At 41.0% G+C, this 25,561-nt stretch overlaps 2 protein-coding genes across 2 annotated transcripts in view; one reads left to right on the top strand and one right to left on the bottom strand.

Moving 5' to 3' along the window:
* Window positions 1-15,212, bottom strand: part of LOC110531746 (synaptopodin-2) — a 45,437-nt gene extending 30,225 nt beyond the window's left edge. Inside the window, exon 1 of the mRNA XM_021615138.2 lies at window positions 15,010-15,212. Within this exon, the coding sequence (XP_021470813.2) occupies window positions 15,010-15,117 (108 nt within the window). The 5' untranslated portion in view covers window positions 15,118-15,212. The remainder of the gene's footprint in view (window positions 1-15,009) is intronic.
* A 1,569-nt stretch (window positions 15,213-16,781) lies between these two features.
* Window positions 16,782-25,561, top strand: part of sec24d (SEC24 homolog D, COPII coat complex component) — a 28,900-nt gene continuing 20,120 nt past the window's right edge. The window contains exons 1-8 of the mRNA XM_021615139.2: window positions 16,782-16,939; window positions 18,461-18,660; window positions 19,034-19,133; window positions 19,562-19,680; window positions 19,977-20,279; window positions 20,484-20,644; window positions 21,160-21,271; window positions 22,010-22,137. Of these exons, the coding sequence (XP_021470814.2) occupies window positions 18,510-18,660; window positions 19,034-19,133; window positions 19,562-19,680; window positions 19,977-20,279; window positions 20,484-20,644; window positions 21,160-21,271; window positions 22,010-22,137 (1,074 nt within the window). The 5' untranslated portion in view covers window positions 16,782-16,939; window positions 18,461-18,509. The remainder of the gene's footprint in view (window positions 16,940-18,460; window positions 18,661-19,033; window positions 19,134-19,561; window positions 19,681-19,976; window positions 20,280-20,483; window positions 20,645-21,159; window positions 21,272-22,009; window positions 22,138-25,561) is intronic.

Here is a 25,561-nt window from a genome sequence, read left to right on the forward strand (position 1 = left end):
AATTTGCTACCTGGTGAGGCAGGCCAAAACTCCATCCCACCAAAATAGAATGAAATTGCAGGGTGTCTTTTCAAACGGCTTTTCCACTAAAAGGGCATTATCATCATTTTCATAATTTCACAGAATTATTCCAATCTAATAGTGTGGCAATATATATATATATATATATATATATATATATATATATATATATATATATATATATATATATTTGTATAACGTTTTGGACTGCACTGGGCCTTTAAACGCCCACACAAGTAGGAATCCACTTTTTGGATGGTCAGAGTTTACCCATGATGTTGCACAACCATGTAATTCAATAAATCAAGTTTTAGTCGAAGTATGATATATTTTTGGCTTGAAGTGACAAATCCGAATGTGTGACTTTGGATGTTTCTGTGAGTCTTGTGTGTCTTTTCCTATGATATGACATGCAAGTTCTTTTCAGCCTACGTTTCGTTTCAGGGCTGGGTTTTATTTAAATGTTACCACCCACCAGCATGGCAATGTTTATTAATCATAAACACCTACAGCAAAGTTCTTCCTATTCGTGAGTCAGAGAGCCCAACAGCTCCAACAGCTTTTCTCTTTAGCCTACAGTTGGGTTTCCACTAGATAAAAAAGCCTACAAGTCCAAATGTGCTATATCATACAAATGAATTAAAACAAAAATTAGCTTTTTTTGTCTTAATTTAAGGTTGGCAGTGTGGTAAGGGTTAAGGTGGGTGTTAGGTTTAAAATCTGATTTTAAGAAGAACACAATTTTAGAAATAGTCGGGGTACATGACGTTTCGTCTGTCTTAAATAGTGACGACCCTACCCTTCCATGCCTTACCATGGAGCAAATTCAAATAGTGGATGCAAACTAATGTTTTTGCACCTCCCCTTTTTACCAGCTAAAAAGTTTCACTTTTTTTAGCTAGTTTGCATTAAAAAAATATGACCATAAAGCTCCTCCCGTCGCCACAAGATGAATGATTTTGACCACTAACGTTTTAGGCAAATTCGTTTAGCATGGCCTGGCGCCCCAGGTGTGCATGTTTTGCTAATTTTCGAAAATTCCATTGATCCTAAGAAAAATCTCCATCCACCCGGGGCACCGGTCTATACAAACTGAACTCGCTCATTGATTTCATACAGGTTCCAAACCGTTCATTAGTTAGGCTATCCATGTTACCGGAGTTATCGTGGATTTGCGGCCGCAATTTATACTGAACAAAAATATAAACGCAACATGTAACAATTTCAACGAGTTTACTGAGTTACAGTTCATATCAGTCAATTGAAATAAATTCATTAGTCCCGAATATGGATTTCGCATGACTGGGCAGGGGCGCAGCTGTGGGTGGGCCTGGGAGGGCATAGGCCCACCCACTTGGGAGCCAGGCCCAGCCAATCAGAATAAGTTTTTCCCAAAAAATGGCTTTATTGCAGACAGAAATACTCCTCAGTTTCATCAGCTGTCTTGGTGGCTGGTCTCAAATTATCCCGCAGGTGAAGAAGCCGGATGTGGTGGTCTTGGGTTGGAGAGGTTTACACGTGGTCTGCGGTTGTGAGGCCGGATGTGAGGCCAAATTCTCTAAAACGACGTTGGGGGCAGCTTATGTTAGAGAAATTAACAAAAAATGATCTGGCAACAGCTCTGGTGGACATTCCTGTAGTCAGTACACCAATTGCACGCTCCCTCCCTGAAAACTTGACTTAACAGTCCTGTCTTGCTGTGAGATGCTACCCCGCTCTTCGCTGGCCATGGCAGAACACTGACATTCCTGTCTTGCAGGAAATCAAGCACAGCACGAGCAGTATTGTCATTGTCATGCTGGACGGTCATGTCAGGATGAGCCTGCAGGAAGGGTATCACATGCGGGAGGAGGATGTCTTCCCTGTAATGCACAGCGCCCCAGACCATGACGGACCCGCTCAAGAGTACAGGCCTCGGTGTAATACTCATTCCTTCAACAATAAATGTGAATCCGACAATCACTCCTGGTGAGACAAAACCATGACTCGTCAGTGAAGAGCACTTTTTTCCAGTCCTGTTTGGTAAGAGACGGTGGGTTTGTGCCCATAAGCGAGGTTGTTGCCGGTGATGTCTGGTGAGGACCTGCCTTACAACAGGCCTACAAGCCCTCAGTCCAACCTCTCTCAGCCTATTGCGGACAGTCTGAGCACTGATGGAGGGAATGTGCATTCTTGGTGTAACTCGGGCAGTTGTTGTTGCCATCCTGTACCTGTCCCGCAGGTGTGATGTTCGGATGTACCAATCCTGTGCAGGTGTTGTCACACGTGGTCTGCCACTGCGAGGACGATCAGCTGTCCATCCTGTCTCCCAGTAGCGCTATCTTAGATGTCTCACAGTACAGACATTGCAATTTATTGCCTTGGCCACATCTGCAGTCCTCATGCCTCCTTGCAGCATGCCTAAGGCACGTTCACGCAGATGAGCAGGGACTCTGGGAATCTTTCTTTTGGTGTTTTTCAGAGTCAGTAGAAAGGCCTCTTTAGCGTCCTAAGTTTTCATAACTGTGACCTTAATTGCCTACCGTCTGTAAGCTGTTAGTGTCTTAACAACTGTTCCACAGGTGAATGTTCATTAATTATTTACGGTTCATTGAACAAGCATGGGAAGCAGTGTTTAAACCCTTTACAGTGAAGATCTGTGAAGTTATTGGATTTTTAAGAATTATCTTTGAAAGACAGGGTTCTGAAAAAGGGAAGTTACTTTTTTGCTGATTTTAGTTACATTTAATTTACATTTTGGTAATTTTGGGACGTTCTCTTACTGGTTTGACATTGGGAATGTTCTCAAATAGTTCAAAGAATGTTAAGAAACAATGTTCTTCTGTAGGAATTTCACTACATCAGGATAACATTTCCAACAAGTTTCCTCAAATCAAATCAAATGTTATTCGTCACATGCGCCGAATACAACAGGTATTGTTGTGAAATGAAATGCTTACTTACGAGCCCTTAACCAACAATGCAGTTTGAAAAAATATGGCTAAGAAATAAAAGTAACAAGTAATTAAAGAGCAGCAATAAAATAACAATAGCGAGACTATATACATGTATCATGGTTCTATTTAAAGTAATGTTCTTAAATTGTTCCAAGAACGTCAAGAAACAATGTTCTTCTGTGGGAATTTCAGTACTTCAGCATTACATTTCCTATGGTTTCCTCGTGATTTTATTTAAAGGCATGTTCTTAAATTGTTCCAAGAACATTAAGAAACAATGTTCTTTTGTAGGAATTTCAGTACTTCAGCATATTGTTTCCTACAGGTTTCCAAGTGGTTCTATTTAAAGTCATGTTCTCAAATTGTTCAGGGAATGTTAAGAAAACTTTCCATAACAAAACATAAGAAACTTTTGTTACGTTCAGAGAATATACAAAAATATACATTCCATTCTCAGCATCAACAAAACTCTCTCTATCCTCTATCTTGTTAAGTGTGTTCAGGTGTGTTTGCCGTGCCCACTAATTGGCCACATCTGATCTTAATGAGTGCTTGTTTCTTTTAAACTGAGGTCTGTTGGAATAGAATAAAACGAACAGCTTTTTATCTGTAAAAAACATGGCATGCCATCCTGGTGACGGAGGCAGGTGGCTAGTGCACTAATTCCGCGGATAGAGAACAGAAGATTACAGGTTTTAATTTCACTGATGCCGTGTCACAATAAAAAAACAAATGTGTTTGCATGATTAATGCTTAAGGAAATACATTTCCATGTGTCTTATCTGTGCTTTGAGTTCAAAAAGGTTAACCCAAAATATGCTAGCTGTGTTATTAAGGCTTATTGAAACATTTAGTGAATGTTTTAAGGAAGTTATTCAAAAACCTCAAAATAACCTAGAATTTCTGTTCTCAGAGAGTTAATAAAACCTCTCAGGTAAACTTCAAAAGAACCAGAGTAAAACATTCTCAGAACCTCCCTGCAACCTAAAAATAAATGTTCCCAGAATAGGCTAAATGTTCACTTCTGTTCTCAGAATGTTTAAAAAAAACATCAGGAAACGTATGGTTTTGTTCCCACAACCAATGTGAAACCAAAAACATACATTCCCACAACTTCCAAGGAACCAAATTTGCCAGCTAGGCTGTTTCTCCTAGCTGTCACTCATTCTGCTTACAACTGTAGCCCAAAATGTATTGTGCTGCCTTGCCTACATTATGTTGATCTCAATCCTAGCCACCTGCCTCTGTCAGAGTCAAACCAGAGTTCCCAGTCTGTCCAAAATAGTATCAACATGACACACATATACCGTACCATAATAGTAATATACTTCTACTCCTACAAAAGTACAATTTACAGTACATCACATTATCAAACATTTCAGAGCATAAAGCCAAAAGGTGAAAAGGCCACTACGAACAGGCCACTACCTGACAATCTGTGATAAAAACAAGACCTTGCTATATATATACAGATATGTTTTATGGGTTTCTTTTATGAGCTGGTAACCATCTGATAAAACAGTGTGACTCCAGCCTGGGTTTTAGGAGCAGTCTGTGTGCAAACAGGGCCCTATATGGAGGCCTCCTGTGAGCCTGTGTTTGGACTCTCTGTGGGAGGAAAGTCTGTCTGGACCACCACAGCACCATTCCTCCCTCCCTCCTCCAAAAAAGGAGGGGAAACCTTTCATTTCTTTTCCCTCCTAAGCCATAGTGATAGACACAGATGTCAAACAATGTTCTGGACAGGACTGCTTTGCCACTGTTAAATATCAGCCATAGATTGCTTATAAAATGTTCCTCAGGGTACGCTATATGTTCAGCTTCAATTGTTATTTCTTTTTTGCTCTTGGTATAGAAAGATAAGCATAGGAAACACTCGCTTATTAGTGTTCATAAGAGTGTTCATATTCGTATTAGGTGAACAATAGGTAAGTAAAGAAATAAGACAACAGTAAAAAGACAGTGAGAAACAGTAGCGAGGCTATATACAGTAGTGAGGCTATATACAGTAGCGAGGCTACATACAGTAGCGAGGCTACATACAGTAGCGAGGCTACATACAGTAGCGAGGCTATATACAGTAGCGAGGCTACATACAGACACCGGTTAGTCAGGCTGATTGAGGTAGTATGTACATGTAGATATCGTTAAAGTGACTATGCATATATGATGAACAGAGAGTAGCAGCCAAGAGGGGTTGGCGGGTGGTGGGTGGCGTGACACAATGCAGATAGCCCGGGTTAGCCAATGTGCGGGAGCGCTTGTTGGTCAGGCCAATTGAGGCAGTATGTACATATGTACATGAATGTATAGTTAAAGTGACTATGCATGTATGATAAACAGAGAGTAGCAGCAGCATAAAAGAGGGCAGTGTTCAACACAATCTTGTGTAGTTACAATGTTGCATTTACCATTCATAAAGATTTTAACAGTAACACATTTTATATTGCCAGCTGTAGGGCTAAAATGAGACGATCTATGCGCACGGCCTGCTTGACTGCTCCTCTCCCAATTTTCCAACATCATTTTTAGTGTCTTAAACACAACACAAAACCACAGGAAATACATTGTGCATTGAAGACATAGCTTCAGGCAGTTCCTACTCCATGCAGCTTTAAGTAATGATGTTTTTAAATCTCAGGCAAACACATTCCATCTGTCTTACAGGTAACTATGGAAGTGGGTTTTGCTGTATAGATTCATTTAATCAATAAGGCAATGAGTACAGTATAGAAAAACTCAACTTTGATATCAAACACTGATTGACCACCACAGTGAACTCCCGCAGTCACCACAAATGAATGGACCGAGCCATTTGTCTCTCTCTGTAACAACTCTGCGACTGCAGGGAATGCTTGAGAAAAGCGTATTTGATAGTACAGCGTCTTTATCAAGCTCATGTGGTCTACCATTAGGACTAATGCACAAGTAACAAAAGGCCTCTATACTCTCAGGGCAGGTTTCCTGGACACAGATTAGGACAAGTCCCGGACTAATAGGATGTTTCAAAGAGATTCTCTACTGATCATGCTTTTTAGTCTAGAAAACCGTTCAAAAGAAGGGGAAAACGGCTCTGATCCAGGGGCGATATTCCACAAAATATGGGGAATGACTTTACTGCCCTCTTCTGAAATGACTTCCGTGCGCCTCAAATTCAAAGACAGAGCTATGGATGCCAGGATTGGCCATCCATGATATCCAAAATATACACTGCTCAAAACAATAAAGGGAACACTAAAATAACACATCCTAGATCTGAATGAATGAAATATTCTTATTAAATACTTTTTTCTTTACATAGTTGAATGTGCTGACAACAAAATCACACACAAATTATCAATGGAAATCAAATTTAGCAACCCATGGAGGTATGGCTTTGGAGTCAAACTCAAAATGAAAGTGGAAAACCACACTACAGGCTGATCTAACTTTGATGTAATGTCCTTAAAACAAGCCAAAATTAGGCTCAGTAGTGTGTGTGGCCTCCACGTGCCTGTATGACCTCCCTACAACGCCTGGGCATGCTCCTGATGAGGTGGCGGATGGTCTCCTGAGGGACCTCCTCCCAGACCTGAACTAAAGCATCTGCCAACTCCTGGACAGTCTGTGGTACAACGTGGCGTTGGTGGATGGAGCGAGACATGATGTCCCAGATGTGCTCAATTGGATTCAGGTCTGGGGAAGGGGCGGATCAGTCCATAGCGTCAATGCCTTCCTCTTGCAGGAACTGCTGACACACTCCAGCCACATGAGGCCTAGCATTGTCTTGCATTAGGAGGAACCCAGGGCCAACCGCACCAGCATATGGTCTCACAAGGTGTCTGAGGATCTCATCTCGGTACCTAATGGCAGTTAGGCTACCTCTGGCGTGCACATGGAGGGCTGTGCTGCCCCCCCAAATAAATGCCACCCCACACCATGACTGACCCACCGCCAAACCGGTCATGCTGGAGGATGTTGCAGGCAACAGAACGTTCTCCACAGCGTCTCCAGACTCTGTCACGTCTGTCACGTGCTCAGTGTGAACCTGCTTTCATCTGTGAAGAGCACAGGACGCTAGTGGCGAATTTGCCAATCTTGGTGTTCTCTGACAAATGCCAAACGTCCTGCACGGTGTTGGGCTGTAAGCACAAACCCCACCTGTGGACATCGGGCCCTCGTACCACCCTCATGGAGTCTATTTCTGACCGTTTGAGCAGACACGTGCACATTTGTGGCCTGCTGGAGGTCATTTTGCAGGGCTCTGGCAGTGCTCCTCCTTGGACAAAGGCGGAGGTAGCGGTCCTGCTGCTGAGTTGTTGCCCTCCTACGGCCTCCTCCACGTCTCCTGATGTACTGGCCTGTCTCCTGGTAGCGCCTCCATGCTCTGGACACTACGCTGACAGACGCAGCAAACCTTCTTGCCACAGCTCGCATTGATGTGCCATCCTGGATGAGCTGCACTACCTGAGCCACTTGTGTGGGTTGTAGACTCCGTCTCATGCTACCACTAGAGTGAAAGCACCGCCAGCATTCAAAAGTGACCAAAACATCAGCCAGGAAGCATAGGAACTGAGAAGTGGTCTGTGGTCTCCACCTGCAGAACCACTCCTTTATTAGGGGTGTCTTGCTAATTGCCTATAATTTCCACCTGTTGTCTATTCCATTTGCACAACAGCATGTGACATTTATTGTCAATCAGTGTTGCTTCCTAAGTGGACAATTGTATTTCACAGAAGTGTGATTGACTTGGAGTTATATTGTGTTGTTTAAGTGTTCCCTTTATTTTTTTGAGCAGTGTAGTTTTAACAATGTTTTTAGGCTGTACAGTGTTAGTTTACGTTTACTTTGTTTACAAACATGGAGTAAAACAATTGTATATTTTCAGTTCTGATGGGGTACGACAGTTGAACTAAGCTCACATACAAGTTATATTCTTCAAGAATCAATGAGTACATAGCATTAATTTATACATCCAAATATGGATGTAGAAACTGCAGATTGCCCCTTTAACATTGACATTTACATAAAGGGAGTCAGAAGGTCTTTATATTAAGAAAACATTTACTCTGGTCTTTGGACGACGGGATTGACTTGATACGCAGTGACATACTGTATCTCGGTAATTGGACGGCCCAAATAACCCTATTCATTCACTTACTGCCATCTGTGTAGACTACGTAGGATGGTAACTTGAGGGTAACTGTCAGGATTTCTGGATTCAGTATGGACACAGAATCAGGTTAACTTACAGTTCTTATCTCATAGGATTTAATCATGTTGGAATAGCATCACTAGTGCTTTCAAAAGAGCTGTATTTGAATCCCAACTATATTATTTATATTGTCATAGCAATCCATACTAGCCAAGGCCAGAAAGTAGCCTTCATGGATGAATTCCCAGGGAGTTCTTCATCTCATGTATTTTCCCATGTCTGTCTGTCTGTCTGGAAACTGATACCATTTCAAGGGGCTGTAGAAATCAAAGGACTCCGTTTGTCACAACCCCCTGCACTGTGGCAGGAAATGCCACCTGACAGTAATTGATTAATCAACCATGTGTTTCAAGCACAGTGAATGTTACTCTTTAGGACTATGACCATGAGAGATAGGGAAAGGGAAATCGCAACATCCATGTGGACTGAAAGTGAGTTTGGTGTGGTGCAAGTGTTGTAATGTTTCATTGTATGATTAATTCAGTAGCCAGACTGAACCTGAAAGTACTAGTTTGGTCTCTTTATGCTTTTATCAGAGGTAGGCCTTTCCTTTGGAGTTACAGTCCCCTCCATATGTATTTGGACGGTAAAGCAAAGTGTTACATTTATCTCTATACTCCAGCATTTTGGATTTGATATCAAATGTTTCATATGACAAGACAGAATGTCACCTTTCATTTGAGGGTATTTTCATGCATAGCTCCAGTGATGAACAAAAACTGTGATAGCCACGCACAGACCTCTGCGTTTTAAGTCAGTAGCCCTAATAGATATTATTTTTCTGTAGGTGTTTTTGTCTATTTTTCTCCAACGGCATAAGGACGAACACAGTGGTCAAATGGTAGAGTAAGTTCAAATAACATTTATTCAACATGCTGACTTGTAAAGGGACTGTTCTGTCTTCATGAATCCATATGTTAGCAACGAGGGGACAACTCCACACTAGGAAGCCTAGAGGCCAGCATCGACTTAACATGTTTCACAAATTCGGTGTGGCAGGATGTGGAGACACCGATGTGTTCGAGTGTAATACAATTTCCAGATGCAAAATACTTCTAAATTCAAAGTAATTAATGTAGGATTGTCTTTACAGTGAATCAGTTAAGGAAATTAAATGAAAATAGACCATGAATAAAACCAACAAAGAAATATCCCTTACTTATTGAAATGAGGCTGCATTTCAGTCAGGCCAAAGAGTTTCTGCACTTTTAAAAAATGAAGTGGGTTGTGACTTCACCAAGTTTGTTCTCCCAAAAACTCAGATTAAAAAACATCTTCCCATATATGGATAAGAGCTTCTTGAGTGTTACGAGACCCCCTCGCACTGTGGGCCTACTGCATGTCAGTACGTTCAACAGTCACTTTCTCTTCAGAAAGGGAGCCCTGCTCACACAATCCAACAGAAGCTTTGAATAACTCCAATTTATCAGATATGAAAGTGCCCTAACTCTGCTAGTGGAGTATTTCTCACAATCTTGGTATGTTAGCTTTTAAAACTTTTACTGACAGCTCTTCTCCCCACTCTCTGCTCCAACCCTCCTCAAAAAGACTCAAGACAAGCTTAAAGTTATGTCTTCCAGATGACTCGCTGTTACCACGAGGTCACTCTTCAGATATCCTCGACTGAGGCATAGACTCGCAAGAGATGTCATCTATTGCCATTTCACAACGGTACAGGCAAATATTTGACAGTTAAGCCAAAGAAGACATTAACACAGGGCTTATATAACAATGTGCTCAAACTTTGGAAAGACCCTCTTTTGGAACTTAGCACCCTTGACCCTAAAATACTGCAGTTTAATCAAACTTAATTTGTTTGACAAATCCAAAAACGAGTTCAATGAGGATGTCATGTGCAAAACCCTTTTCTTGAGGAGTGGTGCGTGTTTTCATTCCACTTCCCTACAAATTTAATTCAACTTTAATTCAATTTGCCCCTATTCCTTATGCTACATTAGAAAGGTCTCATTCACAGCTGCCTTGCCTAAAAAGGCCTATTGTTGCTGTCTGATGTGAATTAAGCCAAATTTCTCTACATCAGTCTTTTTTGGAATGTCAACACACTCCCCAATTCTGAAAAGAACAAGGTTTAAAACGAGACTATTTGTCTAAAAATGGAAATCCAGTCGTTTGACTTGTTTATAGATGAACATTACTGGAGTGGCTGTGGCCGAGTGAGGCTTATCGTGGATGATATGATACAGCAGCATTGTAATACTGTCAATCAAAAGCTATATAACTTGCTCTGCCCTAAATAAATTAACTAAATCAATTGAATGTCAACATCAAGTAATAGAATCAAGGATGACATTAGTTGAAATTGAATTACACAAAAAGCTAACGTTCTCTAAATAGCCACATGTCAGTGCAACGTTGCATGTCCAGAAATCTGTGTATGTACTGTATTTATGTTCCGTTAACATTTCAAATAGAACAGGACCAAACTACAAAAACTCACTCTGAAACACATATACCCAGAGGCTAGCATAGGTTTATTAAAGCAATGAAGTTACGGTAGCATAGTAACTGAGTGTTTGTCCAGAAAAACAAAGATATTCCCTTTGATCATGCTCCATGACACTGAACAAGTGCCAGGCACTTAAAGCTCGGTGATAGGTGATTCCTCCCACTCGCTTTGAATACCAACCTGACTTCTATCAGATTCTTCTGACCTTTGTGTTACACTGCAATGCTGTTTTGTTGAAAGGCCACTGAGCATATGGGTAAATCAATAATTTAATAGTTTAGGATTGACCTCAATTAGTAGAACACATTCAGACAAAGTCAAAAGGCTGAATTAAACTATTATAATATATTTTATATAGAGGTAACTGCCAAAATAAAGGAAACACTTGAGTAAATGAGGGTTCTGGTGCCTCTTATGGTGTGGGGTGCATTTTACTGAGGGGGTATCGTACAAAGCAGGTTTGAGGAGTTAGAGGTAACTTTGGTGGCTCACCTTCTAGCCAGCTAAATTTCTATGGCAACAAATCCTTCAGAACTAAGCTGCTCCAGGCCAGGCTAACTCCACTCACCCAGAATGAAATGACTGAGGACCAATGAAATCCGATTCCCTCCCTCTTGAAAAGATTGCGTCATCCACAGGTGGCTGGTGTCATCATAATTGGGGAGGACGGGCTCATAGTAATGGTTGGAACTGAAAAATTGGAATGGTATCCAACACAAACACATGGTTTCCATTAGCTCCATTCCAGCCATTATTAACTAGCGTCCTACCCTCAGCAGCCTCCTGTGGCATCATCATCACCTTCATTTGTTGAAGACTACTGATTACATGTTTTATTAATCAAACTGTTTTTAAAAAAAAAAATAACACAAATGTAACACTTGTATCAGGAGTGTTTAAATGTGCTTGTGCATTGATAAGCACACCAAAGACAGCATTAAAGATAAATAATAAAATAAAGATGGCACTTTTAAGCCTATTTAACACCATAGCCTGATGAATTTGCAAAATAACATTTCATTTTCATTTCAGCACAAATTAAAATGTGGCACTGACTCGCCCATGGATTCATGTTTCAGCATTGTCTCAATGAAGAGTCTAGCGTTCGACTAGTATCGTGCAATATGCACAAGCAGTTATAAGTGTCACGATTGTAGTAAGGCTTGGACTAAGGTGCAGCATGGTACGCGTACATTTTCTTTTATTTAAATGAACACTGAACAAAAACAACAAAATACTGACCGAAACGTGCCGCTACTGGTGTGCACACAGGCAACTAATTGTAGACAAGATCCCACAAACACAAATGAGGACATGGCTACCTCCATATGATCCCCAATCAGAGACAACGATAAACAGCTGTCTCTGATTGGAAACCATATCAGGCCAACATAGACATACAAAAAACCTAGAGGACCCACCCTAGTCACTATCACACCCCAACCAACATAGAGAATAAACAGCTTACTATGGTCAGGGCGTGACAATAAGCCTGCAAGAGTTAGCGGCAGGAGGACAAGCAAAATCCATACTCGTAGTATGAATGAAGCCTGAGTTAGGAAAGTGAAGCTAACTGAAGCTGGTTAGCTTTAGAAAACCCTGAGTAGATCTAGGTTGCTTTGTAGGATACCCCTGTGGTATGGTTTAGGTCCACTCAAGGTAAACACATACATACACAGCCATTCTGAGTGAATCATTTCTATCCTGATAGGAAAATGCCCCCATCCACAGGGCTCGCGGTGGCCCAACACTTTAAGACACTTTGTTGGTGTTTCCTTTATTTTGGCAGTTACATGTATATTATATGTTATAAAATATGTCAGAGTTCATAAAATAATTGATTTTCATTTATTGGGGGGATTTTTTGGCACACGTTTTTGATGTCACAGGAATGTATTTACGCTCTCTCTATGGTTGACAAGTTGATGACAGATTTCCATAAACAAGACCTGGGGAGTGTAACATTCCAACACCTGGAGGAGAAAATTTGAATTATTATATGAGCATTCTAGCTTCAAAGTCTAACAAAGTAATGGCAGTAGCCTTGTGGTTAGAGAGGCAGGTCAGTTCCCGCCCACTGGGCACAGATGTCAATTCAACACCTATTCCATGTTGGTTCAACGTAATTTAATTGAAATTACGTGAAAAAAACATTGATACAAACATTGTGTGCACAGTGATCGGAGGGTTTTCAGTTCACAAGTGAAGCAGTTTTGGCTATTTCGGTCAGGCTTGATGTAAATGCTTTTCACATGGTATCATATGATTTACAAACAGTCTTTGTAAAAAAAATGTTTTGATAAGTAAATTAATAAATGTTTCACTTGAGGTTAAATAAATCATATTGCTGCTCAAAGGGAGCATTATATATCTATGAAGTGGACAGCTCTTTTAAAATGTATTTACAACATTCTATTTAAGGAATTATGCCATCTATGAAATGCTGTACAGTGTACGTTTCTGTAGATAAATGGAGGGGCTTCAGTAAACTATACTCTCATGATGAGTACATTTGCCTGAGACCTGAACACTTGTGTTAGCTCCCTGAATAGTTCAGTGGGCTAACAGTCTTGTGGCACACTTTGGGCTGATTTCCAGGACACAGACTAAGCCTAGTCCTTGAATAAAAAGTAAGATTCTCCATTGAGCATGCTTTTTAGTCCAGGACTAGGTGAAATATGTGACTGGGAAACCACCCCTTAGTGCTTAGTACTTGGTGACATCATCAATCCTGTCAAAAAAGGACCTTTCAAATAGTTGAATTCTTCAAAAATGTAGTCCATATGTTTGGTCCATATGTTACCAATGTCATTCCCTGGAGTTCCACAAAGCAAAACCAGGCTCTCCCTAAAACAAAGGATGTAATGACTAAGAGTCCCATAACCCAGTAAATGGCTACAAGTGAGATTTGGGTCAGTGATGTGGGTCCACTTAAAATTTCAATTAGGAGAGAGTACCCCCACAAAGCTTAGGAACCCTAAGTTATTTGGCCATTTGAGAGTTAGTATTTCATGATGAGATAATAAAATATTTATTGGTTCAGCCTTTTTTATTGGGCTGCCTATTAGAACTTTTAGTGCAGGGGAAAGCATTGCTTGCAAGTTGTCCTCCTGGCCAGAACAAATCAATGCCGCAGAGTCCTAGACCCCCTCTAAGCTACACCTTGACCCCTTGCTGGGGGGCTGGATGTGGTTGATGGGGTACCAATCTATACCATCATTCACAAGCATAATCATTTTCACTTCCTTTACAATGCACTTGCCATAGCCTAGTCATTCTGATCCATCAACTGTCTTTGGATGGCATTCCTACATAAAGCATCCCTGTGCTTTAAGGGTCTGTTTATCCTTACGTGATGCTTCTTAGGTAGCTCCATGTGTGGCCAATGAAGGAGCGGATTGCCTTTTGGTAAGTATCTCTGTCAAAATGGGCTTACTGTTCATTCTCTAAGACAGTAGTGTACATAGTAATGTGTAGCCAAGTGGCCACTGTTCCTAAACATGAGGAGGATAGAACGTGTTGGCCACAAATGTGACCAAGAAAGTTATGCCATTGGGAAAGGCACCATTATTCCAGCTGGATACAATTACTAACATGTAGAAAGTAATAGGCTACAAATTAGACCAGCTACTGTATGAATCAACATGTGGTTAGCTGCACAATTTGGCCTATAGGCTTAAATTAAACTAGATTTAACACATCTACCATTTTCGATTGAGACTTATCTAAATAAAAGTTCCCATCCAACAGCTTTCCATCTTTTCCGTTTTGTTTAGGTTTTTATCACTCCGTGACCCCTGAAGGCACGGTCTCCACAGCTCGAGGATGTTTAGGTTCCTAATTAAATTTTCACTTGTGATAACTGATAGATCGCGCTGCACGCCACAGTCCTCGAGCCCTGACCATATAAGGGTCCCCAGGAATCATACCATAAAAAAACCCATCTCCGACACACCAGAAAAAAAGGGGAAATCTGCCCGTCTCAAACACACGTTCTCTAAACTCAAAACATTTGCCCAAATAAAGAATTTTCAAAACAATTAATTCACCATATGAAATGTAGGCCACAATATCAACCCTAAAGATCAAAATCATTAGGATACCTGTCTCAACTTCGCATCAAATAACCTACATGTCCAGCGTAGCTAATGGATTCATTTCCAAGTCGCCACTGTTCCTGAACATGAGGAGAAAAAAAACTTGTTGGACTAAAGCCGCATTGTATGACATGTAAATGCACGTTTTACATGGTTCAATAAAAACATTCCACAAATAAACGCGAGACAAAACAAACTTGCAATGCCACAAATCCGTTGACCTATGTTATACACTGCAACGCCAAAAGCATAAACAATTAACAAAAAAATACTTCAAACTAATTATGTTTCTACCTGATAAACCTGCAAAGGTCGGTAGGCATCCCCCTCTCCTTGGCAGAGACTGAAGCCCCAGGGCGCGCCTCCGCGCAATGTTACACAGATATAATCCCCAGTGCCCATGCCACACGCAACAGGCTCCCACCAAAACCGCTATCATCAAATTGTCCGGAGTTGGACCAACAGGGCTCTAGGAAACCAAGAGCAGTACAGTGCAGTATAATTCCCATCATCTGCAAATTATCCCGATTCCAGCCTTCTCGTCCAGCCCGCTCTGAAACGTCATTGCACATTGCCCCGCCTGCTCATCTAGTTGTGCGCTCTTGGGAATGTATTGTAGCTGCATTTGTATGGGGCCACCGTCGGGGTTGAACTTCTCATACAGTGTAGCTACAATAAGCTTTGATATCTCAATTTAGTTTGTGTCGATTATGCTGGCTGTTTTCTAGTCAAATGTATGTGTTGGCCTATAGCCCATTGGTTGAAAGGGATTTAGCCTAATTTTTTATTGTGTATCCCTATAAATCAGTTGATTACTTGCATTGTAAATATAAAAATAATATCTGATGACTAGACAAATAATGGACTATTGGAACCTAACTTTGCTTCTTGTAGTCCAAGGACCTTACATGCTCTTTTAATCGGTGTGAAATGGCTAGCTAGTTAGCGGGGTGCGCGCTAATAGCGTTTCATTCGGTGACGTCACTCGCTATGAGACCTTGACGTAGTTGTTTCCCTTGCTCTGCAAGAGCTGGGGTTTTGTGGAGCGATGGGCAAGGATGCTTCGTGGGAGGCAGTTGTCGATGTGTGCAGAGGCTCCCTGGTTCGATGCGAGAGGAGGGACATAAACATGACTCTTTTCAGAGGCGAATTGGCTCTGGCAGCCAAAACAGCCAAATACTCCATCCACACACAGGTGTTTGGAGACGCAGATATAGCTAATTAGCACAGATGCCACCTCTGTTTTCCATAACATGGAAATGCTCTGTAACATGGAAATGTGGCTTAATATGTGTAGTAATTTAACCTTCTGTTTTTTGAAAATTATTTATCGCTGAGCGTTGGGGCTCTTAACAAAACTCCCCCAGGCAGAAGATGGGCCCATTGTCAATAGGCGCTAAAGGTTGTTAACGTCTATGAATGGGTTGTCAGTAAGTGGTGGCCCCTGGAACATTCTCGAGTATGTGCATGTGAGGTACCCAGGATATTGAGTGTACGGTTTGGCAATAGGCCTACCTATACAATATAATAAAATACAATATAATAGCCTATAATAGAGAGACTAACTCTTGGCAATAGAACATAGTAGAGACATTGCATTGATAGGGAACTTGTCTTGTGAATATGCAGGCCTACAAAACACAAGCAAGTGAATAAACACAATGCAGTCACATGTAGTCTACAAATATGCAGAGATGCAAACCATTGAATTCAAGTGCTGATTGTATATTGATACGCTTTATGTTTACACATCAAATACAATCTGCACCTAACCTGGAGTTGGTAGGACTACCCTGTTGGGACTGTTATGATCCAATTGGCCTGGTCTCAATTACATAGACATTGTTGATAAGCCGTTTTAGATCACCTGATAGTGGATCTATTCCAATTGCTACTGCCTATTGAATGGAGAACGAAATCAAGTTTAGATAGGCCTACTGCCTAGTTTCATGCTGCCTAGTTTACATTATGAGCAGTTGATTGCCTGCTTGACAGATCAGAAATGCACACATTTCTAGAGTTTTATGCTACGCAATCGGCGCAATAATATTTGTCTACGCTGACGTGTTGGGTTTCCCACAGGTTGGTGCATGCGCATTTACCACTGGGAATTACAGCGAGTTACGTACGGACCGGTGCTGTGTTGGAGTTTGACGTGGCACTCTACTTTGACTATCAGGAATTCGTAGAGAAGAGGACTCGGCAGGTACTCCCCAGAATACAGGTAAATAATTAAATTAGTCAGAGAAGCCGAATGCGTTTTATAAGAGGGTATTTCACTGTCTGTTGTAGGCATATTAAAATACATTTTATACCAGAATGCTTTCATAGCTAGCTAACGCGTTAGCAATTTCCGTGTATGAACGACACATTTTGTTTATTTGTAACGTTAAATACACCGCGCACACACTAATCACAATGGTGCTGGATAGATGGATATGGTTTCGGGTGGTGTTAACAACCGATATATTTTCATGCAGTTGATAAATAATGATGTATGTCTGGTTGTAACTGAATGGTAGCTAGGCTACCTAGCCTAGGTCCTGGGTTGGTGAAGCTCAGCTTTAAACCATCATAACGGTCTTTGACGTGGCAATTCTGGGTTGTGGCTGAGCCACTCGTCGTACATTAGCCTACGTTTTTAGCCATGACTGTTTCTTTTGATATTTCTGTCTTCATTTATGGATCCCCCCCTTTTATTTTAAGTACTTTGCATTTGATATGAGTCGCAATGCCAGACAGCTGTTTGTGGCCTTAATATAGCAATATTTGACAGCTGTTGTATAGGCTTGTGGAAGTCCATCAGGTCAAGCTCAGGTTGTTCTAAAACTGGAAAAAAAATGCAGCCTTACCGAGAGATTTAAGGACAAAGAATAGTTTACAAGGGAGACCAATAATTCGTTTAATCCATTATTATGAATTGCCTATTTGGAGAAGGTGACTAAATTATTTAGGCCTACTGTATGTATTTATTTATAACCATTGGACTTACTGAGAGGCCTATTGCTCAATAATGATTTCACCAACACTGCACATGAGCTTGTGAAGCTAGGCCTGAATCAGTCATTTAATAATTTGAACCCCAATTAAGAGAGACTGTATCTACCTACAATTTCTGCTCCAATATGTCATTAAGCAACCATTACACCGGCTTTCATCAACCAACAGTTGTAAGAAATAATATATATATATATATAATAGTGTAATTACATTGTGTTATCGCATATATTCATCTTGAGAATATTATTATTATTTTAGGACCATTGTTGCAGGAAACTGACTGACAACAACAGTATAAATCAGTCACTTGTAGATTAGTCTATGTTATCAAAGATGGAACTCTCTTATCTCCTAATAGTCCAATGTTCTTGGGTCTTGTTACACGTGAGCGTTGACGTTGTTTTGAGGTCAAATATTGCTTGTTGGCTTTGCCTGGTGGAGAATACCACTTATTTACTTTGTACTGGAGGAAAGTACTGATGTTCGGTATGAGGAAAATAGTGAAGACAACAAGGGATATTAAGTGTGCAGTCTATGAAAAATCTTCCCATGGGCAAGGTGACAGTTGTAGGTTGGTTTGTGAAATTCTGTGAATTAGAGCTTTTGTAATCTCATTATTAAACTCAAACTACTGCTTTGGCCCTTCAAGTCAAGACTACGAGAATGCTAGACCAATAGACACTTTGTTAAATTATCTGCCTCGTCAGGTAGCAAAGTTCCTTACTCTGTGCTTTCATCTTTGCAGATCGTTGGATCTCTGCCATTTTGTAATGAGAAGACCTTAACAGCACAGGATGAGTCAGCAGGGTTATGTTGCCACACCTCCCTATTCCCAGGCCCAGCCTGGGATGGGGGGATACCCAGCCGGGTTTGGGAGCGCGCCTGCCCAGCCCCTCTATAGACACTATGGGGGACCACCTCAATCATTCCCCGCCCCACCAACAGGTAAAAACACGTGCCTTTGGTCTCCCATTCCTCCTGTGAAGTCTTCTGTTTAGCTTTTCATTTAACAGGTCTGATCTTGTCAGTTGGAAAGTGTCCCGTAGCAGTCATTCATGAACAAGTCAAGCGATGCAGCTTCAATTAAAATGACAACATTTAAGACTACGGATATGTTATTTTCTGCATGGCCATGCTATTTCCTAATACATTTTTTTTTTGCTCATGTGTGTATTGTACTCTGTATGTAATGTGTGACCGTAATGTGTGATGCTTTGTGTATAGCCATGCTATTGCCATAGCATTTTGATTAGATGTTTTGCTCAGGTGCATGATTTGTATATAATGTGTTACCATAAGAGAATGCTTTACCTTCCAGGTATGATGAAGCCTGTGTCGTCCCCTTCCGGCATGCCTCCACCACAGGTCCCCAGCCATTACGGCTCAAACGGCCAGCAGAACGGAGCTCACCCTCAAAGGTAACAGAGCTTCCTCCACCGAGCAGAGTCCATTTACTACAATAACATTGTTATGGCCAATTCTACCCTTCTCCCTAAAGTATGTACTTGATCTGTCCACTCTCATGGAATTTGATTTCATTTAAAATGAATGGACTGGTGCAATACATATGCTAGAAACGCCCTCTAGCCAATGTTAACACCAAATTCATTGCTTTCAAACCCATGAGTGGGAGGGAGATAATGCACACTTCAGGTAAAGAATTGGAAGGCAACCATCTGCATTCCAATACTCCTAGTACATTCCTTCTTCCATTTTCTTCATGACAAATAGGTGAGTTGGTTTTCCTCTGTACTTTCAAATCAGTAATGAAGGAAAATAAACAAGGAAGCTAATTGATACTATTGGAACAGACTAAATATTTAGCTCTTTGTTTACTTTCCTCCAGCTACCCTGCCCCTCCGTATGGACAGCCACTTCAGTCCCCCTATCACAGCATGGCCCACCAGGGCCCGCCCCCAGCACAGCAGCTCACCAATCAGATGGGTGCCATGAACCTCGGATATGGTAATTAACCACTGTAGAACTCAAGACTGATGTTTTAAGGATGGTTAGGGCATCCACTTTAGCTGGTTAACAAGATGCAAACCAACTCTCAAACAAGTTAAAAAGTAAACTGCCTTGTTGCCCAAATAGTAAAATGGAAGCCTTTAGGTAGATCTACTATTCTTTCTAGTGTTAGTCTATATATATTCAACAGAGGCACCACAACTTAGGTACACTAGCATGCAGTATGTTATTGTTAAGGCTTCATTCATGCAGTGTGTTGAAAGTGGATCACCCTCCCCTTGCTTTTCCTGCAGGTCCAGGGCCCGTGCAGAGCCCTCAAGCACCTCCCACCTCTCACCTAACCCAGCAGCAATTCCAGACTGCCCCTCCCACAGCCATGGGACATCCACCCATGGGCCCCCACTCGTCTCAGATGGCTCACCCACAATCACCCCTAGCTGGTCCAACTATGGCAGGGCCCCAATCTATGGGTGGCCCCCCACCCATGGGAGGCATGGGTAGGCCCTTCCCTGGCCCACCCCCTCCAGGTGCTGGGGGCTTCCAGCAGCCTGGGCCTGGAGCTGCTGGACCACCAGGACATCCTCAGCAACTACAAGGTACAGATAGCACAGTAACCTGGAGCTCAACAGTGGCCATTTCAAAGCTCACTGTGGAACTCAAGCTTATTGTATTGAATGCGGCGAGGAGTGTGCACAAATCGCTTTTGGAGGACTGTACCGCTAAGTGTGTTCTTGCCAATAGGATTGCACCAGGTACAGGTCACCAGAGCCTTACACTGTGGAATTGTTTGTGTGTCAAAGGTCAATTTGGGGGGCAGATGGCGGGACCCGGGATGGCGGGACCCGGGATGGCGGGACCCGGGATGGCGGGACCCGGGATGGCGGGACCCTTCCAAGGTGGGGCAGCCCAAATGGCCGGCCCACCTCAGAAAAAGCTGGATCCTGACTCCATCCCTAGCACAGTGAGTCCATATTTAATTCTCCCGTGACTTCATGTCTTTGCATACCAGAATGCCATTTCACATGTTTCTGAGCTACCTCCAGGCCAGTATTTCCTTTAAAGGCATTATAGCGTGGACCCACACTATACTCTTTAGAAGATTTGGCTACTTAACATACAGTATGGGCCCAGGATAGACATGTTAGCCTATCCCCCCCAATTACCCTGTTGATCATGTTTTTTTTTGTCTTATTTGGGGGAAATATATGACTTACAAATAATGACGTCAACCCTGTGTCCCGTAGTTAAAAACAACATTTTTGACTGATTGTGGTTGGGTTGTTGTCAGGCAAACGGCAACAAAGCAACAGCAGCATGTGAATTTGTACAATACCAATCTGTGTCCTATACCACTCGCAGCCAGCAAAAACAGAGTGGAACTGATTGAAATCATTCACCCAGCCTGACTGTTTGTCAAGGAAATGGCTCACCACAGTAGAAGCTCTTTTACCAACAATGCAACCTCTTTTGGTTCAGACACAAGTCATCGAGGACGACCAAGCCAAACGAGGGGGACAGGTGTACACTACGAACCTCAGGGGCCAGGTGCCCCCGCTGGTCACCACTGACTATACAGTACAGGACCAAGGTAAGGCACAGGAATACCAGCGTACAGTACTACAAACCTGTCGGTGTCATTAAACAGAACTAAAGGACACAGCTTTACTTCAACACACTTCTGAAATCCGTTATTGCTTTATTTCCAGTCCATCACTAGCACACCTGACTCAACTAATCAAGGGCTTTGTGATTACTTGACTAGTTGAATCTGGTTTGTTTGTGCTGGGATGGAACAATGTGGTGTTCCCCAAGGAATGAATAAGTAAAACGTGACCGATGGCTTTGGACAACACCGTAATAGCCTTAGTTCAATTATACACTTTTTAAAGATTTTTTTAATGGCAACATGGGGAACATGATATGGGTGTATTCATTAGTGCACATCGTAGCAAACTAGCAAAACGTTTTCGCAACGAAAATTAGTTTCTTATTGGACAAGTTCAGGTAGGTTCCTCCCCGTTTCGGACTGTTTGCTTCCGTTTAGGTCGAAGTGAATACACCCCTGCTCTTCATCAAACAAATAACTCAGGAAGCTATTACTATTAACAGCTCTACTTCAGACACAAACAGTTATTTACAACCTGATGAATCTTTAAAGTTATGAGGGAAGAACTGAATGATATTGTGAAAATGCAAACCTGTTTTTAAATTGTATTTATATTTTTTCTTGAAACAAACCAATATTATTACATTCTTTACCAACTTAATTAAAATATATTTTTTATTTTTTAAACGGGATCTGTTTCCATTTCTTCTTCCCCTTTAGGAAACGCCAGCCCAAGGTTCATGCGTTGCACCACCTACTCTTTCCCCTGCACGGCTGACCTGGCTAAGCAGTGCCAAGTTCCCCTGGCCACCATCATCAAACCCTTCGCCACAGTGCCAAAGAATGAGGTAGGCACTAGCCTGTATGTATGTTTGCAGAGATTATCCACATTGTTTTATGAAGTCGGACAACTAAGCCGCTTATGAATTCTGAAACCAATATGTTTAAACCCAAACACTACATAGACCTCAGGTACATAATTGTAGAAATGTTTAGGGAGGGAGACACTAGCACTTTTTTTTGTTTTCCTCAGAAGCTCAATGACTCAACATTTTTCATTCCTTATAAAATTATACTTTGTCCAAGTGCTGTAAAAGTTTGTGTCCCAAGGACAACCTCGATGTAATCCTGTGTGGTCCCAGGAAACCTGCCTTAGATATTCTTCCCCTCGCCTTGTCATCGGCGCCAAATGCCCTTTTTAGGCGATGTTAATGTAGCTTTTTTCTGTCTCATAGAGAGTGCTAATCAGCTAATGTCAAGATCTGCAGGGACCACAGAAGATGAAAGCGGTTTAACAAAGCGCTCATGTCAAGCGCACTGCCATCTCAGGTTATCGCTCAGTGTCCAGACAGTGCTAGCACGATTCCCATAGTAGGAAGTTAACGTATGCTAAAGCCCTGCATGGATTCCAAATCAAACGGACTAGCATTTTATCAGCATGTAGCATTATTGTTTGGAATTAATGACTTCACTGCACAAGCACTCGAGTGTTAACATTAAAATCTTGTATCGTACATGTACTTATTATAAACAAATGTATAATAACTTCATGTCCTCTTTGGATGAACTCTTCTAATAATATAACTACTTGGCTGCATTGATGTCTGTCTGCAGTTTTATGGCCTTGGAGCCCATGTGAAACACATACTGTTGTTTTGTAAAAGCCTCCCTTCAAGAAAGAGGAGAAACCAAGGTTTTTGGTTCTGTTCCCTGAACCGGTTTCTTCCTCTGGTTAAAAGTCTAATTGGAGTTTCTCAGGATAGATTTGGATTACATTTACGCCTAGTAGTGACCATCTTTTAGACAATGTTTTGGTTGTTAGGCTACAATGTTTTGGATAGTATATCACCTTCTGTGGTGCTAATAAATTGTCTGAACTCATTTGAATGAGGCTTGGCTCTAAGATTTTATGCCCTCAAATAAATCTTCTAACTAAGGCTATATTTGAACTTTGTGTGTAATGTGCACAAAGTTGTTTGTTTTCGTTAGTAAATGTTTGTGAGTCTACAGACTGTGCATTTTTAGAGGCAATTTGTACCATATGTTCCCATGGGTTTGTTTGTGTGTGTTAGTGCTGAGCGATTAGTGCTTTTTGAGGTCGGTTTTCGATTATTGAAAAATAATCAGATTTAGATTGTTTTTAGACATTAAATGCATCATACATTACGTGGGTTGAATGCCGTAACACAGAATAGAACAATTAATAAACATCCCATGATGGTAGTGACTACCCATTACTGCTTATCACTTATTAACCCTAATTTATTCACATTACTTTAATAAATGATTTCAGTTTTAAATTACATTTGTTTAATTAGATGATTTTATTATTTATTTCCAATTTATCTCTATAGAGCTGCTGCCTATGCTGTCAGAATACATATATTTTTTTCTTGTAGTTTTTCAAAGTAAATAAGACATACTTTTATGACTGCTGAATACCAACTATCTATAACTTAGTTCATGTATTTTCAGGTAGAGATACCTCGCGAAGAAACTGCTCTCCATCCCTCCCGATTGTGTATTGTTCTCTCTTCTCTGTCTGCTCCTACCGTAGCAGGTGTAAAAGAATCACACAGACTGGACAAGTAGGCGCGCAATGGACTATCGTCATTGTAGTTAATTACCACATTTTCTGCGCTAAACTATGTTGAATATTGGCCTGTTGGAAACTATAACTGCCTACTACATCGCACAGTTCGGGCTTGATCTGATTTATCTCCAGAGAAACTGCGCATTAAACTCACAGAAAAAAAACCCAGAACAAAATGGAATTCAAATAATTGATTCAAATAACATTGTTGGTCAATTAGTTGTTTAAAACCCAAAAAATAACCAACGTTTCAGTTAATCGCTCAGCACTACTGTGTGTGGGCTGGATAAGCTATAGGAGCACCTTTACCATCTTTATTCCTACACATCCCCACCTGGCAGGAGACATATTTCATCTTTACATTAAACAAAGCCTTATCTGGCAAGAAACATTCTGCAATAGACACATGTAATGAGTTCAGTAGATGTACCATGCAGGTATTTACATGGCCCATGAGATTGAGACGTTTTCAAGGAGAGAATCTGCTTTTTGTAGCATGTCGGCATGTGTTGAGTTGCATGAGAATAACTGTTTTTGAAGGTATAGATGAGATCACCGACAATTTTAAGATGAAATGCTTTATGATCTTGATAGAACTCACACTTGTTTAACAGGGAAACAACTTCACACTTGTAGACTGTTGCACTGTGTTAGGTTTTGTTTTTTTCCCCCCACAAAGGCTATTTGTTTTTTTAAAAGGTTTGAATGCAAAATTGAACAGGTAGAATGATTATCTAGTGTTGCTGAACCTAGGGATGAGGCATGAACTGAGGCTTGGGAAATTGGTCTGAGTACTAAAATGAGAATAAAGTTGACATTTCAACTTTCAAATGTTACCACAGAGATGGTTGGAGGTCCACACATCAGAGAATGTTGACTTGAATGGGAATGTTTTTAACATTCTACTATCAATCATCCAAAGAAACCTATTGAAAACATAGAAATATAGAAAATAAATGACAATTTTAAGTTGACATTTGATGGTGGGTGGACCTGCGGTCATCTTTGTGATAGTAATTAGAAGTGAACATTTTACATTTCGATGGTGTACCAGCTAAATTGCAGTGGTCTGAATGGATAGGTCCATTCTATTAATTATATTTCTATGATTGAAATGACTTTAAGAGCATGTTGTGTCTCAACCGATGGCGGGCAAAACACATTTTTATTTTCAGATAACGTGAAATTTAGTCTAAGCTACAACGTGAAGGAAAAAAAAATAAGAGTTAACACATTTTTATATAATTTACATTAAAGGTTATAAAAATGACAATTTGTATTAAAGAAGTTTGACAACACTGTTTTGTAAGCTTTTAAATGCTATCAAACTCAACCGTTTATCTTTTCCAGTGATGAAGACATGGATGTCTAATGAAATGGTGGGGTATGCAAAATGGGTAAACTTTTATCTCTTGAATGTTTTGGCATTCAGGTCCAAAAAGTTACTTTCTGAGCACTTCTACAATGGGCAAATATTTTTGGAAGGTTTCATTCAAAACAAAAGGGGTGCTGTCAAAGTGATTGAATTCAAATGGATTTATCCAGATAGCACATGGGCACAGTGTTATAAATCACTCTGTTTGACAAGGGTTAAGGGTTTGATAAAAGTTCTATTTTTGACTGTAACCTTGCATCCTGGTCCTGTTTACTGATATATATTCATTTGGATGCTTCTGTTG

This window comes from Oncorhynchus mykiss, chromosome 9, assembly GCF_013265735.2.
Source record: "Oncorhynchus mykiss isolate Arlee chromosome 9, USDA_OmykA_1.1, whole genome shotgun sequence".
Classification (NCBI taxonomy): Eukaryota; Metazoa; Chordata; class Actinopteri; order Salmoniformes; family Salmonidae; genus Oncorhynchus; species Oncorhynchus mykiss.